The sequence below is a fragment of the Alosa alosa genome, chromosome 15 (assembly GCF_017589495.1).
Source record: "Alosa alosa isolate M-15738 ecotype Scorff River chromosome 15, AALO_Geno_1.1, whole genome shotgun sequence".
Lineage (NCBI taxonomy): Eukaryota > Metazoa > Chordata > Actinopteri > Clupeiformes > Clupeidae > Alosa > Alosa alosa.
In genome coordinates this window covers 20,234,596-20,255,388 of record NC_063203.1, presented here as the reverse complement: position 1 = coordinate 20,255,388, position 20,793 = coordinate 20,234,596, and the positions used below count along the sequence as shown (strand labels likewise).

At 45.9% G+C, this 20,793-nt stretch overlaps 1 protein-coding gene across 3 annotated transcripts in view; it reads right to left on the bottom strand.

Annotated features, from left to right (window-relative positions):
• Positions 1–20,793, bottom strand: part of myo1cb (myosin Ic, paralog b) — a 46,155-nt gene that overhangs the window by 23,099 nt on the left and 2,263 nt on the right. Inside the window, exon 1 of one of the 3 annotated variants that reach the window (XM_048265581.1) lies at positions 19,443–19,938. The exons of 1 other annotated variant lie outside the window; for it this stretch is intronic. Coding sequence is in view for 1 of the 2 variants with exons in the window: in XM_048265580.1 (XP_048121537.1) it covers positions 5,848–5,865 (18 nt within the window). In the remaining variant the exon portion in view is untranslated. Of the gene's footprint in view, positions 1–5,847; positions 6,120–19,442; positions 19,939–20,793 lie in introns of those variants that run through there. One more of the 3 variants, XM_048265580.1, reaches the window with a different exon arrangement.

Below are 20,793 nucleotides of genomic sequence, written 5' to 3'. Positions count from 1 at the left end.
AAACACAGGGAGTGAATGGAACTGAGGCAGAGGGCAGCGGAAAAGTCCGGTGCCAGGAAGTGACTGCGCTCTCAATCCATCACCTTCTTCGTCATCATCATCATCATCATCATCGTCATTGTTGTCGTCGCCACTGTTATTACTTCTCTCACTCCTCTCTGAATGTTCCAGAGACAACTCCCTACGACTCATGGTGAAGGCCTTTTTAATATCTCCATAATTGTCACATTCCCTCCATCTCATTACCATCCTCCCGTTCTCTTCTGTTCCCTCCCTCCTCTCTCCCTCCCTCCCTCCCTCCCTCTCTCCCTCCCTCCCTCTCTCTACCTCTCTCTCTCTCTCTCTGGTGAATGAGGAGGGAGAATTGTTACTCAATTTCTGAACTATGTGACCTGCTCAAGGTTGACTGATAGCTGGTTTTGTTTGTTTGCATTGTCTCTTTTTTCATTATTTTGCATAGTTTGTTTTTCGTATGTGTGTGGGGGTGATGTTCTAATATGGGCTGGTTTTATTCCTAGTCGGTTTCCTTTTGACTGATAATAAAGAAACGTCAAAGTCTCTCTCTCTCTCTCTCTCTCTCTCTCTCTCTCTCTCTCTCTCTCTCTCAGAGTGAGAGTTGCAGGCAGACAGATGACAGGTACTAACATAGTAACAATAAGGAAATATTGCTCTTTGTGGTCACAGCTAAACAAATGATTTCTCATGAGTGCCAAAGCATGCCCTACTGTCCACTACTTCCATGGGCTTTTGAATGGGCCTCTGTGTTAAGCATGGAAAATGACAAAGATCGGAAACACGGCATTCTGGGGATTTCTGGCTATGCAGAATTATTTTCTAAATGGCGGTCTAATGCCAGATGCGCTGGCACTAGTCATTTGAGATGACAGATTTATCCTTCCCTCTGTAAAAAACTGATGATAAATTTGTGATTATATTTGCTTTAAATGATTAAGTCTTTAGGCCTTTGCACTAGAACGATAATGAATAAATGATGAGTGCAGAAGAATAAATCAATTTATTACACGGCTCTTCAGAGTGCTGCAGAAAGTTCCAATCACATGAATGAGCCTTCCCAACGTTCGGGCCTATGTTAAATCTATATAAATATACAAAGTATATAATCACCGCTGTCAATGGCAACGGGTTGATTAACGTCTTTCATATCCCTCCGCAAGAATTCCGTTCGCTTATTGCAATGGAATTTCATTGAAAGGGAAAGTAAGCTAGTAAGACGTTGCCACGCAACACCTGAAACGGTCAAGTTCTATCTGTATGGCAAACTATTTATTTTGTCAGCGGAAGACACGAAATGGTAGCAAAATCATTTTTAAAGATTCATTGTGTTAGGTTTCTTTTCTCGCTTTTGGCAAGTAGTCCGTGTAATAAAGCGGGATAATGTATTGTCCGCCCGGTAATTATCAGAAAATAAGTCACTTCAGGTCGAAGCAAAACCCTCCGCTTGGCGTCGGGTTCTGTTCTCCCTGTCGGGACTTATTTTCTGATAATTACCGGCGGACAATACATTATCCCTTACATAATGTTTGCTTGTTTGATTAAGTGATTACTTTGGCTTATCTATTCAGCTGGACCAAAGAGCATTTGCTGTTGATGGTAACCAACCCACGTCACAGCGTATTCAAAGCTGAGGTCCTTACTCATCTCTACTATTAGTCAAATCCTGGAGGTGAGAGCCAGGTGCAGGGGCCTCGGGCCTCTGTCTCCACCCAGTGCAGTGACTCACCTCCTCACGGTCACTCTGTCCCTCACCGGCACGCTATAGTGCTAAGGTGTGTGTGTGTGTGTGTGTATGGGGGGGTCCTTCTCTCTCTCACAAATATACATACACACAAACACACACACTCCATCACTGGTATTTCAGCGCTGAGAACACACACGTCCCATCTCATCTCATCTAGCACCTCTGTGAGAGAAGGCTCTCCCAGGCCTCATAACGTCCATCTCGTTAGGGAAGGCGCCGTCATCCAGGCGTCCTCCGTTGGTCACATAAAACCGGCAAAGACGTGTGGAAAACGACCGCAGTGGCAAACTGCAAACACAGCGGCCCGCTGCCAGGAGCTTTTGGAATAAAACCGTAGTGGTCTAACAAGAGGAAGCCCCCTCTCTCCCACGCCTCCTTTTACAAACAGAATTCTCCGAGCTCCTGCTCCATGACTTCATTGTTCCTCTGTTGGGTCTTTATAGTTGGGTCTTCCTGCTCCCACCCTGTCCACCCCTGGCGTTCCCTGACTGGCGTCCGTGCGGCCCCCGGGCCGGGACCCCCGTGCTTACCTAGGGCCGCGCTGCATGCCTGCCTGCCTGCCATGCCGTCAGACTTTCCAGATCCTGTGGGTTAAACAAAGGAGTGGGGAAAAGGGAGAGGGCCGAACAGGCTGGTCCTGCGTGTCAGAGCTCACTCACACACTCTCTTTCACACACACACACACACACACACACACACACACACACACACACACACACACACACACTCCGACTCTCACGGCCTGCCTCTTCATCACACTCCCCGTGCTCACGCTCTTGGAATCCTTCTCCAACTCTCTGTCCATCTCCATCTCCATCTCCTCTCCTTTCTTTCCATCCCTCTGTTTCTTTGGCTCTTCATTAATTTCCCTCTTTGCCATTTTTCCTTCCCCCTTTCTTCTTTCTTTCCTTCCTTCCTTCCTTCCTTCTTTCATCTTTCTTTCTCTCGTGTCCTTTCTTTCTGATTGTCTGACTGCATCTTTGTCCATCTCCATTTCTCCTTCTCACTTTGACATTTCCTCCTTCTCTCTGCCCATGATCTGTCCTTCTCCGTCCTTCTCAGGAGAACGTCAGAGTCAGCTGGGTCAGAGACCGAGGGAGTGAGCTTAACTGCAAACAATGCTTGCTCTTTAGGCTTTGACCTTCCTACAGCCGCAGGCACAAGGCAAGGGCAAAAAAGCTCCAAAAAAACGAGGTGGTTTGCTTGGGCAGATCGGTTAAATATGGAACAGCTCAGATGCAGCATGCCTGCGTCAGCATGCATCGTGTTTCGGTTTCTGTCAATAGTCCGCTCTACGGAGACGTTATTCTGAGCAGAGGCCACATTTCAAATTGATGTTTTCAAGTTGGAGGTGCACAAACAGCAGTCTGCCAGCACAGTCTCAGGAACTTGGTTCAAGCATCACTTTCCATTACATCGAGCAACTACTGCCATGGTTTAAGAACACTCAGTACACACACTCAAAACGTCTCTGAAACACCATTGTGTTCGGGTTAAAAACACAGCTGAAGGAAACGGTAATACTGCATTTTTGTACCCTGATTCAGCCGTCCAGCTGCCTAGACCCACCCCTAACTCTCGTTTCACAGTCAGGTCTTTCTGTGGGGAAAGATTATTGTCCATGCAGAGCAACCCCAACATTGACAAAAGATAAATTACTAGAAAAGAGAGTGGTCAAGCTGAATGACAAAGAATGCAAGTACTAAAGAAAATAGAATGACATTGACTGCAGATCGAAATGAGATGGAGGCATCCTCTGGGATGGACGGGGGTTCCCTGCTGATAGCTGAACTGTGGCAGAGGCCAAGAGGTGGCAAGGGGTCACCACATCACTGTTCTCAGCACAGCTGGCTGGAGAACAGCGAGAACTCCGAGTTCTGCCCTGAATTTTGAACTTGCTGAAAACAATGAACAACTTTTCTAGTTGCTGCTGGTATGGAATAGGGAAGCTGCTGGGTTGCATTATAAGCAACACTGGGCAAATGTGACTCATCTAAACTTCCCAGAGATATATCCAGCTTTCTACTGAAATCCCTAGAACGTAATGTTCAGTGTTTTGCTTTTGGTTTGTTTGCTTTGAACGAGTTTCCCCCCTTTATTTAGCTGTAGGGTTTGAACAGTTGCTGCCACATCACACGCAGAACAAGAAAGCTGTGATGTAAAGGAGGCCGTCTCCACGGCGAGGTCCTGATTAGCTTTGATTGCAGTGGCTGTTTAAAACGACGCTGATGGATCGGCGTTCACAGCTGCTCGGCGACAATCTCTAGGGAAAGCAGACAGACAGGTGCGTCGGGCTCCGTCTCAGCAGGTGAAAGTGTTCGAAGTAAACAAACATATGTACACAGGCTCCGAAAAATGCATACTACATGTACACGCACACACACACACACACACACACACACACACACACACACACACACACACACACACCCCCCCTCCAGTGGACAGGGTTTGTGTTGGCAGCTGAAAAGTTTGGGCCACAAACCTGTGGGGAACAATAGAAGGTATTCAGAGCGAACTCATGACAGTGTAGAGGGCATTTAGATGGCAAGTCAGCAGGGGGACATTCCTGAGTTCCACCTCTGCCATAACCGGAGACGCTGAGGCAAAGAGGGTACAGCGTGGGCCGATATCTGGAGTCTTTGCCCTGTTTTTTTTTAAGTGACCATTTCAAGGTATTATATGTACAGTACTGTTCTGTGGAGTGTCTGTAGATGAGCAGTGCCTCTAAGTCTCTGACAGTCTCTCTATGGGAACGTCCCACACTGAAACTAAAAGAAGAAAAAGAGCTACAGAGTGAGAGTGAAAGAAGAAGTAGTCAGGAAGAAAGAAAGAGTGAGTAAATGAATGAGAGAGAGAGAAGCAGAGAGGAGGGGATGAACTGTGCGAAAAGGAGTTGAAATGACAATAAAGGGTGAAAATGAGAGTAACGTGGGCGAACAGGAAGCTCTATCGATACCACATTTCTCATCAGCCTTCTATGTACTTAAGGCTGTTTTCCGGTTTAAGTCACTCAAGATGTTTACATAGTTACAGATGTACATAGTTACTGTACATGATATCTGATAGGAAAGCTGTCAGATATCTCCTTGGCTTGGAAACGACACACAAACATCGGATGTAACAGATACAAACAGACTGCTGTATTACTCATGATGACAGTCTCACACCTTCAGCACAGGTGAACAGGTGCTGTTGCACTGTAGACCAGATCAATGGAAGACTACCTGGGATAGGTTTCTCGCAAAAGATAATGGTCTATCACTCTGATCCAGAGGCAAGTTGAACAGGTGCTGTTGCTCTGTAGACAAGATCACTAGACTACCTAAGAGTCCCTTTCGCAGTCAGAAGACCCCTCAACATCGAACCCTCTGATTGACAGTCATCAGGCCACAGAATAATTGCAGGGAATGCCTCAGGGATGACAGCAATGGGAAGCAATGTGTGGGGCGGATCAGGCTTGCAAGGGCCAGCCAGCAGCAGTTTCATTACCGGCTACACTCTCGCCCTGTCTCAGTGCCAAAGAATTCGGCAGGAGGGGTAGTGACGGTGAGATAGTGATTGCTTCTAGTCATGGTGCTGGAACACCCACCCACACACACACACACACACACACGCACTAACATGCACAACAATACACACATTAGGTCATGGGAATTTGGAATCAGAACAGAGATAATGTTCACCAATCAGCTGTTTGTTACCATGCCAACAAATGTATTCTTAGCACACTCACTCCTAGCACTTTCATGACATGACCTGGGGAACACTAGCAAAATGCTATAGTCGATGCAAAACAGAATGCAAAACAAATGTATGCCGTCCCCTATTCTTCACTAATATCCAAAATTCTACACCGGTACACAGGTGAGTGTGTTATCTAACTTAAAATGCATAAAGACAGATCTGCAAAAAGTTCTGCAGCAGTCTCAACATAAACCCCAAGTCCCCAAGTCCAGTTTATGACATATGTGCCCTGCCCCTCCAAACGTACGCTCTCCTTCAACCCCACATAAACACAGACACCTCAAAGAAAACAAGGGGCTTCTAGGTTAGAGTGAGCAGTGCAGGCAGGCTTCTGTTCTTACCATTGCTTGGTACTTCATCTCACGTCTCTGTTCGCTCCGTAGGCACAAACTTTTTCCTGTTTTTATTTCCAAAACAGCCGTCCACGTCAGAGGAATCGTGCAATCATTTGTTATTATAACTCTGCCTGCTCTGCATGTGGGAGACGTCCAGCTGCCATCTCTTCTCCAGTTGTTTCTCTTGCTCCCCTCATTCCCCCTCTCTCTCTTTACTGTGTAAATCTCTCTCTTCTCTGTATTCTACTGCAACCTTTCCCTTTTCCTCTCTTCCACTCTCCTTCAGTGTCACTCTCTCTCTCTCTCTCTCGCACTCTGTCTATGTTGAGGAACAAGTTCCTCTGAAAAGTGCCACCCTCCCTCTCCACCTCGCACCCTTCCCCCTCACTCTCTCAACCCACCCACCCACCCCACCCCAGCCTGGACTGAGCGTTTGGCACTGGAGTTTAAGGGGTTTACAGTGAAAGGTAAAACTCCTATGGGGCTGGAAGTCCATGTGCGTTCCACTCTCTGTGCCTGCTCTTAAAACCAGGCTAAAGGGCAAATAGCCACCCCAAAACATCACACACACACACACACACACACACACACACAGCCCTCACATCTGGTCACAACTACCACGTCAGGAGACAGAGAGAAAAAAAAATGTGCACATTTTTTCTTTCCTTCAGGGGACTGGAAGGCAGGATAGCTGGGACTGGGGCAGGGGCGATGAACACACGTGTCAGTATCTCTGAGAGAATATCAAATATGTCCAAATAAAAATCACCGCCGAGCCATGTGTGTGTTTTCTCCTCCTTACATCCCTCCCTTCTCTCTCTCTCTCTCCACCATCATCCTCCCAGCCTTCTTCCCCTGCTTCTGCAAACTCAGGCAAATTGAACAGTCTCCACGGGATTCCCCCTCCATAAATTGTAGTGACTGGGGCGTAAATGCGTTGAGGCTGGCTCATGCTATCGCATGTTACACTGCCATCACTCAGAGCACAACTGATCAGTAGATTTACAGAAAGAAATATGACTGCAACATAAACCAATAACTCTGTCCAGTCAGGGGCATGGGGAAGCTCTCTCTCTCTCTCTCTCTCTCTTTACATATCTCTCTCTCTCTCTTTCTATTAATCTGCAGCAGTAGAGAAGAGCCTCCTCCTGCTGTCTATAGACAGACAAGCAAGTGCAGGACAGACGAGGACCAGAGGCTCATGAAGTGTCTCTCTGTAAATAATTTGCAGGGGTGTCCCTTAGGTAATGTCTGGCTCTGGCCTGCAGACAGAAGGCTCTCAGAGAGTTAGGGCGTGTGTGTGTGCATGCGTACGTGTGTGTGTGTGTGATGACATCAGTACTGCAGCACAGTTTGGGCACAGCCCGCTCTCCTGAGTGACCGGCCACAGGGAGAGGCTACCCACTGAGGAAACTACAGGGTTAATGTGTGAGGTCATATGTGTGTGTGTATGTGTGTGTGTGTGTGTGTGTGTGCGCAGGACACACCCCTCGCTGTTCCTCTCCACCCTGCTTGGCTCAGCACAGCACACACCACCTGTCCTGTCCAAGTGCAGGTAAAGCTCCATGCCAAGGTCAACTCTGCCAACCCCGCTGCGGCGAAGTGGCGCCATTTACTGGCTGCAGCTGACCTCTCGAGGTGGGCGCGGTGAAGCGAAGGGGTGAAGCGAAGCTTCGGACCGACACAGAGGCTTTTGTGAAGTTCGATACTCTCTGTGTGAATTTAGGAAAAACACATTTGAATGCTGTTGAATGTTAATGTGTGAGATAAATGCTAATGGCGTCTCTCTCTCTTTCTCGCCTCTTGTCTTCCTGTCTTTTCTCCTCCCTTCTCTCTCTCTCAATCCTTTTTTCTTTTTCTTGCTCTCTCTTTGCCCAACATAATCAGAGCCCCCGCCTGCAAGAATCTGAGTAATGTTTTCCAGACGGTGTGATTTTCTCTTTCTTCTCCTCTCTCCGTCCCTCACTCTCTCCCTCTCCCTCTCCCTCTCTCTTTCTCTGGGAAAACTGGCATCACTGGGCCAACTCACACACAGGAGGGAGGGGGAGAATAAGACAGATATACAAATAAGAAACAAGGCAGCCAGACAAATGGACAGAGGGAAGAGCAAAGCTCTTGTTCTTTTCCTCTACCCCTGTCTAGCTTGGGTGTGTGTGTGTGTGTGTATGTGCGTGCATGAGTGTGTGTGTGTGTGTGTGTGTGTGTGTGTGTGTGTGTGTGTCTTTGTGTGTGTATGTCTGTGTGTGTGTGTGTCTGTGTGTGTGTGTCTATGTGTATCTGTGTGGCAGCAATATACCACCTTTGTTAGGAACAAACAAAAACTCTGCGGCTGGCTGTCATGACAACCATGTAAACAAACCCAACAGCGCTAAATGCTAAGGTTGCATATTTGCTTTGGCCAAGGCCTGCACCCTGATCAGATCTCCTTTTTATAGTCGTCAGTCTCACCCTTGGCCCTTTGTTCACATCGGGCGATCAGAACTCATCACTGCTAAGCCTTGATCAGACAACTACAAGACAATTAGTCCACTGGGCCTGAGGACAGAATGACACATCTCTTTCTCTCTCTCAACATCTCTCTCTCTCTCTCTCTCAACATCTCTCTCTCTCTCTCTCTCTCTCTCTCTCTCTTGTCAACTAAGGACAACTTAAAAGAGGTTTAACAGCAGTAGAGTGTGCCAGAAACTTGCAAGGTGCTCTACTGACAGGGCCAACAACACATCCAAGTGCAGGAAAAGCCAGAGAGACATGAGCAAACACATTTAAACACCCATTAGTCAACCGCCAGCTACTACACACAGAGGAACTGCTTCCTCACTGCTGTAAGGAAAAGCACCAGCATTAGTGCACGGTAATGGGAAAACTCCATGAGAAAGTAGAAAATTGGGCTGTTTTTTTTAAATTATTATTTGTTAATCTCTTTGCGTGGTCCAGTCCCCTCAATCCATCTTTATTTTCTCAGCATCTTTGTGTATTTTTTTACTCACTTCCTCTCTCACACTGCAACATCTCTCTTTCCTGGGTCCTCCCCCCCCACACACACACACCACACACACACATATACCACACACACACCACACACAGACACACACAAACCACAGACAAACCACAGACACACACACATACCACACACACACCACACACAGACACACACACAAACCACAGACAAACCACAGACACACACACATACCACACACACACACACACACACATAGAAACATGCCACACACACACACACATAGAAACATGCCACACACACACATAGAGACACACACACAGACTCCGATTCCCAGCCCCTTCTCCCTCATCCAAAGCTTCCTGTGTGCATGACACAAATTTAATAGGACACGCACAGCATGTTATGGGACCCTGTCTGCTCTAGTTAATGTCACCCAATAGGCTGATAGGATTATAGGTGCACAGCCTGCATGGCTGGGGCTGTCATATCTGCTTGTTCCATAGCTATCATGCTCTCACTCACTTAATCTCTCCTCACTCAGAGCCCAGAGTTGGTGCGGCGTGAATGAGCTCTGGATAGATTTGGACTTAGTTCACCTCTGCTGCAATCCCTATATAGCTCTGCCATTCAAAGCCAGTGGGCTGCTGCATATCCACCACTACCCATACATATAACATTGCCTATATAGACCCATGATTAGCACTGCAGGCTTTTATTCACAGCCATTTTAGATCTTGGTGTCAGGGTGGTAGCATCTGCAAAAAGACAGGCACACCAACATGGAGAAGTGTTTGGAAATGTATGTGTGTGGGAAATTAGACGATTACATAGTGTAGCACTTAGTCTTTCAGACTGCTCTCTTCCTGAAACCCTATCGCTTTCTGTTGCGCTCCTTTGCACCTGACTGTTTTAAGCACCGCTTTCCCTCGTCAGCTAAATATGCCCACATGCTCTCTCTCTCTCTCCCTCTCTCTCTCTCTGTCCTCTCTCTCTCTCTCTCTCTCTCTCTCACACACAGGGCTATTTGTGGCTGTTTGTGTGTCTGCAAGTGTCATTGTGAGAGAGTTAGGCAGCTCAGGGACATTAACAGCTCAGGCCTGGTCAGTTGCAGTCCCCCCCCCCCCTGCACCCAGGAGGCACTGGAAGAAGCTCTGGCACAGCCAGTGTCATCAAGGAACCACCCAGTGTGACTGGCCTGTGGGCATTGGGTGGAGGATTACGGCTTATCTTCTATTCCACTTAAACTGTGACGTTCAACCAGATCCTAATCTAAAATATAAAGTAATTAAGTAATTTGTAATTAAGCAAAGTAAAGGTTGGCAGTATGACAGACGCCAAACACTGGTCTGTGCAAAGAGCCACAGAGATTTCCTCGTAAAACCAAAGTACTGCCGACCGAACGACTGACTGTGAGGACACCACCAGCGTCCAACCACACTCTTTTATTGTGCCTCATATGTAAAGTCCAGCCCAGTCATTAGGAAAGGCACAGAGAACTCTCCACCTTTAAATGCCCAGTGTGTGATTCTAAGGGATAAGTTCAGCACCTTGGCAGAGTAACTTGATCTCGAAGAAAAACAGAGGAAATTCATAGCTTTGTGGGAACAGGAGGAGGAGGAGGAGGAGCACAGGGTCCAGGATGTCTGGTAGAGTCATAGCCCTGCAGACTGATTGAGTGCGAGTCGACATCACCATCCCAGCAGCTAGACTCAGAACAGGCTCCTTCACTTCCCCTGTCTGTCGGCACAAGTCTGTAGTTATTGAGTAATTCAAACAACTTGATTTGAGTTAAGACTGGACCAGTCACAGCAGTCTGAGGAGGTAGAGGAGTGTGCTTACAAAGTAGAAGAGAAGGTCTCAGACGTCTGGCACATCAGATTGAGAACAGAGAGATTCATGGTGGAAATTAGTAGAAAGAGACAGGGATGACTGTTAGGGCAGACGAACTCAATAGCCTACAAGGTCAAAAATGGAGAGCGAAAGAATGGACAGAAAAAGGGAAGGAGGGAGAGAAAAGAAAAGAAAAGGGCAGAAAAAAACAGAGGGAAGGCAGGAGAGCGCTAGTCAAGCAGTGATGTCACGGCACAAGAATGTCAGCCATGTGGGCGTAAAAGAGCCGGTTGAGAAAGAGAGTGAGGGCGAGCGAGTGCTGCAAGAAGGAGAAGAAGAAAGAAAGAAAGAAAGAAAGAAAGAAAGAAATAGATGGTGGCTGAAATTAGACGACTTGAGATAGGGGAAGCCCCAGGGCCACAACGCAGGCAGAAAGAGGATATGACATATGTAAGGTTATGATGTAACACTGAGTGGGCCAGCAATGACCCTGAGAGTCATCCGAGTCATGGATCACGTTTAGATCAGTCCTGTGGTAGAGCTGTGGTGCTCGGCCTCTCCCTCTGACTCTGATTGTCTCACTGATGTGACTGCACCTAAATCCCCCTGAGTCCCCGGGTTTGGTGAATCACCCATGGCATGCCACTCGAGTGTGAGCGTCTGCTTCTCTGTGTTAAACTGGGAGCGAAGCCCTTTTTCAGAAGTGAGAACTTTCCAGACACAGTGGAGTGGAGCATGACTCACTGCATGCACAGACCCTTTCTGCCTTATTGGAACAGAGAGAGAGAGATGACAACCCACACCCACTTTTAATCGAATGCTGTTTGTCAAATGCCTGCGAGTGGAATCCCGGCCTAATCAATTGTTGCAACAGGAGGGAGGAGGAATATATAAGAAAACACACACACAGTGACAGTGACACACACACACACACAAACTTAGAGCTTTTCACTCTTGCAGACGCCACATCTTTTTTTTCCCTGCCTAGCCAGCACTCTGGTTTCCCAGGCATTTCCTTAAGTGTTCCATAAAGCGATTATTTCTGACGGCCCGTGATTTCACTCAATTACTCCGGCTGGGATATGGGGAGTCGGAGTCTTAAGTTGGAGAGGCGGAAACACCAATTACTTGATTGCTTCTTTCGATCCACAAGCGAAAGCGCTAATCCATCTTGAAAAGGTGTTAGTGATGAATCACTGAGCTGACGTTGTATAGCTTTTGAGGAAGAGAACGCGAGTCCAAGAGTCCAGGCTGGTCTTAAAGTCATCTTGGCTGCACATCAAAGCCAGCTTGGCCATCTGGTACCTAAATATACATTTAGTGTTTAGTATGGAAACCTTACGTGAATAAACGACGGATATAATTATACATAAACTATGTACTTTATATATTTTGGAATCTGTAAATCTGACACAATAACACATAACAAAATACATAAAACAGTTGCAAGTGTGATGCTACAACTCAATATCTTTTTCAAAGATAGTGTTTATATTTTAGTTAAAGCCTAATCCAAAAAACTAAATGAAGTCCTTTCTCTTCAGGAAGGATGTTGTGGCTCTCATTGCTTGCACTGGAAACATTTGATTTAGCAACTGGCTCTGGCTGCTCAAGTGGATGCGGATGTCCTCAAATCCTGCCAGTTCAAGTTGAGCATTGAGAAAGCCTGTAACACCACAAGCAAGATTACCTTCTATGCCTTTTTAATGGTGCTTCTAAACCTAAAGAGTGCCTATTCCAGACGACATTCCTCAACGCCAGTCTTTTATCTTCCTTTAGTAAACCAAACATGCATTTACACACTGGCTGGCTGGCTGGCTGACTCACTATAGTCACAGTTCCAATCTGAGGAGCATACAATGAGATGTAGATGTACTGTATGTTACACACACTGACACTGGAAGGGGAAGGCCAGTGTATGCCAGAGTATTGGCAGCCAACCTGGAGGAGGTGAGGAAGGGAGAGGCACTACTGGGGAACAATGCATTCTCTCGGGGTAATCTCTCAGCCCTCAGCCACTTTGGTCAGTGATGGGGGAACGAGATGGGACATGCAGCTGAAGAACTCCAAGCATCTCACTCTCCCAAGCGGACCGTCAAGTCTCTGCCCTTCCCTTAATCACCCCTACCCCTCCACACACACACAAACACACACACACACACACATACAATCCCCAGGCATGCACTGTGCCCCCATGCTGCCCCTCTGGGCGGGGGACTCAACTCGAGTGAGTCTTGCACTGCTAGAGCAGCTGTGGGCTGGCAGCAGTCCCTCTGTCCCTCCCTCCCTCGTCTCCTCTTCCTCCTCCTCCTCCTGGGCGTATTAATACCCTGCAGGCCTTATAAGGGCAGGTCAGGCAGCAGCGTGCAGGGCAGGGGGTTCCCACAGCACTACTCGTCGGCATGTTCCACTCCTCTCTCGACTAGGAAGGAAGATGGAGGGGTGACACCAGCTCTCAGCTTCCTGTCCTCTTCACTCCTCTTTTTCACCTCTCATTCAATTCCAATGCTCCATCAATCCTCCTCTTTTCTTCTCTCCCCCATTCTCCTCTCTTTCTCCTATCTTTTATTTTCTTCCATTCTCCCCTTATTCTGCACTGTCACACATACACAGGACACATACAGTAGGTATGATGGGACAATAGGAGGGTATAGCTGATGTTGTCTCCTGCTAAAAGAAAGCTATTGTGCTGTCAACGCTGGATTAGAAACACTAATTCTCTGTTGACATAGCAAGGCATTGGAAGTGGCTTGCATAAGACATCCATTATGATTCTGCCAAATGTCCACCATGGGCCTTTCCTGTTTACAGTACTCATCCTTCTTCCACTGATTTGTGTGGTGAAACAACCACAGCTCTAGACAAAACACACAATATTCGATTTCACACACAACTGCCAATTCTCATACTCCCATTTCCCGGGTTCTTTTAATAATCATCCAAGATACACACCCACATATGAATGGGCATATGTCACTGAACCACACAACCCTTTAAAAGCTTCAGAAGAGTGCTATTGTTAGTTTAATTATTCTATTTCTAGATAAAAGATGTGTGTTTTGGCTAAATTGCATGCTGCATGTGTCTACTCCGTCCAGTGGAAATGCCTTTGACCGTGTCCCAAGAACCAACAAAGATAATTCTCTCTGGCGCAGTGGGTTGCTGGACAGCCAATACCGCTCGGGGTCAAAGTCAACTTTCAGTGAGAGTAGCTGGTTACAGGTTAAAAAAAAAGCATACAGTCACATACTATTACTACAACAGTCATGCTCTTTCCTGAAAAGCTCGTCCTACTGGACGAAGGTTGAAGACTTCAAGTTTCTCAAAACTTAATTGAGAGACACAATTACTTTGCTAGGACAAATTTAGATGATGAGTGGTTGCAATCTATGGCTGTAAAAACACAGCATGTTGTAATCACTTCATGCTTAACTATGAGTGATGCTAGGAGATTGCTGTGCAGCTTTCTGTGAAATATGGCAGAAGAATCCCAAAGGAATTCTTACAGGGAGGAGACTTTGGGCTGCAGCTCCACCGCATGACACTGTGCTAGGCGTTTCAAGAGCACGCACTCACAGCCACATTACAACATCACAGCAATTTTGCACAACACAATTGTTGCCCAAACATGGAATCATCATGGGGTCAAGCAGAACACAATGCAGCTGCTTCTGTCCTCTTTTCTCTCTCTCACACACACACACACACACACAGACACACACAGATACACACACACCCACGCATAGGGATGTCTTTCAGCAGACAGATCACGGGGGGATTATTATTATCCACTAATGACTTTTATGGTGCTCTACCACAAAACAAAATGCTTTGGGATAATAACATTCCAAGGCTGAGGAGGACAGAAGGAGAGAGAGAGAGATACTGAGGTGTCTGAACTCATAAATTAGCAAGCTACTGCCACTTCTAATTCATGGTTGACGGATGGCATTCTCTAAGATGGAGATTCCAGTGTTGGGATCATCCAGGCCTCAAGTGCAGGTATAAGGCCCCAGTCTGTTTTCTGAGATTGATGGTGTTGATGGAGAGTGGGAGCTGAGCATAGGGGTGAAGAAGAACGCTGGCAAGAAGCCCTGGTTTATGCATACCCCACTTATCTTCACCGTGGTATCAGGGTGGCATTCCATTACCTTCTCTCTCTCTCTCTCTCTCTCTCTCTCTCTCTCTGCCACGGCGGATGAGGTAATTGACCTCAGAATGCAAGCTTTAACCTGAGCAAATGTCAGAAAGCGGTTTTGGTCAGAAAACAAGGATTCCCTACTCACATTGTGAATTCTGAGGGAAACCTCCTAGAAAGAAATGAATGACAGGATGTGTGCTTTATTATCAGTTTAACGGCGTACACAGACTGACACAGAGTGCGTCTTTCACGAAGAATCTGACAGCAGACAGTGGTCACAAGATCCATGTCTGGGGTCTGTATTCAATTTAGCCTCGTTAATTTAACCTCACTTTGTTATGTAATAACATAGCCTAAGTCCTAGCAGGTCTGCACTCCACCTGTGGATCTATACTACAGCCTACATGCTTCCCTTCCCATCAGTCTGCTACTCAAAGACACCATTCCAGAGATCCGGCAGTGGAATTTCCCCCCTTTATAGCGGAGGAATGTCTGGGTTCCATCCCGCTGTCCTGGCTGTCCTGTTTTGCAATTCTGACGTTTATCTCCCCAGCTCCGCGCTGCTCGCATAGCTGGGCCCTGTTTAGCAGTGGCTCTTGGGCGCGATCCTCTCCCTGTCAGTCAGAGTATACGCTGCTGATGGATGCTCCCGCCACCAGTGTCGCCACAGACACACATGCGCGCGTGCACACACATACATGTACACAGACACACAGAGACACACACACACACACTCCCCTTCCCACCCATCCAGCTAGGTGTGACACCACTTTCACTCCCCATTAGTAGATCTCTCTCGCCCTACCTCCCTACTCAGTTCATTTCATTGAGGTGGAAGCCAGGCCACACCTGGCAGGGATTACATACAGTGCTTATCGCTAACCACTGGGCCCGTCTGGTTAAAGGTTAACATCCACAAGGTCTGTGAAAGGAGGGCAGTCAGAGTCAGTGCTTTCTCCGCTCCCCTAATAAAGATAGATAGGAACCGGAAAAAAAAAAAGACAGACTGGGGAGAGCCTGTGAACTTTGCCATGCAAGTGTCTTGGGTGCTCAACAGGCAGGGTCGCGGGTGTCACGGTATGTGCATAATCAGAAACAGCAGGGGATAGGAATCACGACCACACAGCCTCCGAGGTCTCTCAGCACAGTAGGGTGATTTACACATGGGGAGAGAGTGGGAGTGAGAGCGAGGTTTAGGGTCGGTATCAGTATGTTCTGTGATAAGAACTAATGGTGCAAACTAAGTGAAAAGTGAAAAGTTCACACACCTCACGGGAACACACTACGGGTAACGCCATAGGGAAAGAGTTTGAGTTTCCTCTCCAAAACACCTACCTGCTCCATCCCAGTGGTACTACGGATAGGCTGAAATATAAAGGACCAAAGTTAATTTTAAAAAGATAACAAAAGCAACATACCGTATAGCAATCTACTGTAATGCCCACCATACAGCCATGTCTGTTTCATATTCTACTGACTCTTCACTGCAGTCACCACCAACTGTCCACTGCTGCACTATTAACCTCTAATGTCTGCTCATATAAACTGCTGGGTTTCTATGATTATGCAAACATAAGTTTTTATTGATGGATCATTCTTCCCACTCAGGGGTTATAAAGCAGGAATGTAACATGAGTGGGACAGTTTCCAATTTGACAAAGAAGTTGCCTAGATATTTCTATCAGTTAAATACCGCAAAGCCAGCCAGAATGAAACGCAGGAAAACAGAAGTCTCTCACACAACCTCAAGTTAGTTGAAGTTGAGTGTATCCAGTGTGTGTCTGTGCACATGTGTGTGTAGCACCGAGAGTAACCAGCATAACAAATTCACTTAGCGCAATACACAGTAGTGGTTTCCTCACATAAACGTGAGTAAGAAACATGCACAGGCATGGGTCATAGAGTTTGACACTAATAGACAACGTACGCTACACAAAAAAAAACTGCTGTGCTGACTGGTCAGTTTTACACAAACTGTTACACTCTGAATCACCAGGACTGTTTAAACACAGTGGCAGAGTCTTCCGGTACACACACTTTTCTTTTTTTCCCTCTCTCCTCCTCTTGGTGCGAAGCAGGGCCACGACCAAGGGTGGGGCCCTTTCTTCAGTGGGAAACTCTGAGTGGAAAAGCCACAGCTAAATGGAGTCAAACTGCCGATCCTACGGCAAGCCTGTGACTCACCACAGGACACACTGACAAACGCTCCTTTCCCAGCCAAACACACACACACACACACACACACACACACACACACACACACACACACACACTGTTTCACCCTCTGCTACCCATATCTCCCGTATGCTTCAAACCGCTATTCTGTAAACACAAGGCCTTGCCTGTAGTTTAGAGTATACACCAAGCATGTCCATACCACCCCATATTTTAACTCGGGAACACACTCTCGTGCAATCCTCTTTCGGCTATTCTCATATCCTTAAATTAAGATCACATTCACCATCTTATTTACGTAAAACATTGTTTGACTTACTGCCGTTACTATTATGAGATTGGCAGTTGGCTGGTTTAAGTGGGTATGAATGACTCCGGAGAGGCTCAACACACGGTAAACAGCAGAAAGAGAAACCCATTTTGGCAAAGTGGTGACTAGATCCTGGCAGTTTCCCGTCAGAGAGAGAGAGAGAGAGAGACAGCAGCCAGGTGTGTCCTGTCTGAAGTCTCTCGAGACCACCAAAAAAGTTGACAGCTGCTTTTGACAGAGCAATAGAGAAGCTAAGGCTTACAGATCAACCCATGTCCTCAACAGTGAGATAGAGAGTCGATTTGTACATTACGTAACAGGACAATTGGAGATTTCCCTTGAAAAGGCACTCTATGACTAAAGCATGGTTCAAAAACTGTAAAATCAAACCAACAGTAATCTGAGTTCCACTGACCTTTGCTGCAGTCTGCGGCAAACTTGACTGTGCGGTAAGAGCTAGGAAGATTCCTAACACTTGAGAAACAGCTGGAAAAAAGCTCGGCCCAGCACAATCCTTTTTTCAGCAACCAAAACCAGACAGAATCTGACTATAATGTCAGTCTGGCGGCAAACAGCATCTTAGTGCCATTATGTAAAAGCAATGCTGCACAGTCCATAGACTTTGCCTGCATTGTAATGGAAAACTCTATTGACATTGTTCCATTTAGTTCCAACTCAATTAGCAAACAGCAACAACATTATTTGACAGAGCTGACATTGATTGCGGATCAAAATTAGCTGCTGACAGCATGGGGCTACAAACAAGACCAACACATCCTTAAATTGAATTAACGAGAACATAAACAGTAATGTGGAAAGCTGGGTGGGAGATGCGGACACGACCTCAAAACGCCCTTGATATGTCACTACCACTAGCTTGCAGATGACACAGCCTTCCGTGATGGATTTGTTTCCCCCCTTTTCTTCCCTTTCTGCTTTCGGACTTTTGGATTAATATCTGACCATCAGTAAAACATCTACTGTGCTTCATATGACATGCCCACAGCACATGTGTGACAGAGGGGGAGGGGTCCACAGTCCACTGAAGAACAGCATGCCAGGCTGTTCTCTCATACACAGCTATAGATTAGATACATATAGATATGACTTATGTGGGGAGGTTAAAGACATTCCACAAACTGAAAGATAATCCAACGCCACAGTCCACTGAAGAACAGCATGCCAGGCTGTTCTCTCATACACTGCTATAGATTAGATACATATAGATATGACTTATGTGGGGAGGTTAAAGACATTCCACAAACTGAAAGATAATCCAACGCCACAGTCCACTGAAGAACAGCATGCCAGGCTGTTCTCTCATACACTGCTATAGATTAGATACATATAGATATGACTTGTGTGGGGAGGTTAAAGACATTCCACAAACTGAAAGATAATCCAACACCACCCAAAGGGAGTGTATTCTCTCAGTAAAGAAGATCCATCAGGTCACTGAGTGGCCATGAAGCTTGCCATAACTTAAAGCAGTTTGCTGAAAATAGAAGTCAAAGTGGTTTGCAGCATGAGATGGAATGATGCCAGCAAAATAGTGCTTGCCATAGCAAACTATGGAGAATCGTTTACAGACAGACACTCACATACACATCCTCGACTTTGTCCAATATTCAAGTGATGTGTTGAATGTTGTATCGGTAGCCTACATCAATTCACATATGTCTAGATATAGGCTACCCATCGCAATAAGTTGAAAAGCTCGAAGAGCTTAAATGTGCTCATGGTAACATGGTAAACTTTAAGTACCAATAGGTGTGGTTGAGTCCACCCTATAACACATAAGCAATAGTAGCCTATACGATGAAAATTAGGGTCAAATAGGTCTGAACACCTTACTCTGTGTTCTCAAACAAAGTTACAAAAGTGACACGAGACATAAATGACCTGAGAGTCATTTGAACAGACTCATTATTCATGAGACCAACCCGTCATTCAAACTATGGCGAAGCAAATGTTGGCACTATCCATGTGATATGACTCATACACAATCACTACATCGTGAAAGACCTTATATCGTGAAGAACGTTCTGCCGATCATGTTATAGCATATTTCATTCAATCGTAGATGCAAAGTCCTAAAACGCTCCGAGGAGGCTACCAAATCCTGAAGCGTGTCACAGCATGTCGTGGGTGAATGAGACATTCGCAAACGTTTTCATGAAACCTACCTTATGAAGTTCTGTTTCAAGCACGACAAATGTGCTTCTCCTAAATGAAAAATGTTCTTCACCGGTAGATGGTTGATGGCAACATTCATGTGAATTTCCTTAAGTACGTGGAACTATAATATTAATCCCGTCGTCCTGTCCTTCAGACGGTCCTCAGAGACTTGTGGATAGTCCCAACACTCTGCGTCCTTCTCTTACTCCCCTTTCCTCATAGGACTTTCCCTAGGCTACTCTACGAAAATGACAGCTTAGGTTAATATATCACACTTTAATTTTGACAGACCAGTCCTTGCTCAGCTATTTCCTCGTTATTTAGAAAAATGCTCAAGGCACTTGCATCAATAGAAAAACCAACAATTTTGTAGCTAGTGTAGGCTATAACTTACAACGCTTTACAGTTGGCTACATATAATGTACATTCTTTAGGCTACTTTTGGAGCTTGGACCACTGTCGTGGAACAACTGCTCACATTATCTCTCCTCCCTCCCTTCAAACATTACCTAAGACTATCTAATACCAGGAAGTTCTTCAAACCAATCCACGCTGTGATGATATCAAGACAATTCAAAGCTATTCGTGTAGCCTTGGCGAAGAACACCTTAGGATGAGCTGAACAGTTTTTTTCTGTGATTGCTGCATTTTTTCCCCCCCAGCAGTTGAAATTCGTCTGATGTCGTTTGCAGATAATCTGTCTTTAATGGCAGCCTATCTGTCACACTAAATTTTCATAGCCTGTTGAACTCCTCGCATGGCCATTAGCGGGCAGGCCTTTCTTTTCATTAATAATCTATAAATATGGACATAAAGTTCCTGAAATGAATACAATTGTTCTTAAAGTGTTATCTGTATGTGTGTCCACTGTTGTAATAGTAATTAAAGTAATTAAAACATTTTTATTACTTTTGTTCAGTTTTTATCTAGGCCTATCTCTTATCTATCTATCATTTTAGCAGAGTAAAGTTATTGTGAAATGAGCCTCTAAAGACAGATATCAACACTTTGGATTCACCCTTAGTGGCAACTTTTGTCTGGTATGGTTGCATTATATTACCCCCTGCTGACAAGACCACTGTTACTGCAACTGTATACTTAACCATGGGAACTGAGGCCCAAGGAAGGAGGAAGATGTAGGCCTACATCCAATGTTTAAACAACCTTTCAACAGTTGAATATTTATGGTCAATGAAGTTTGTAAACAAGCTGATAGAGACATTGTATGGCTGAACCTGAGACTTTTTTATCCAGTCTATATTAAACACTCCACTGGTTGGTTCAAATCAAGAGCAGTGCATAGATAGGCTAATCAATACCGTGGCTCTCATGAAGGTGACCCCTGAGGCCGAGGCAAGC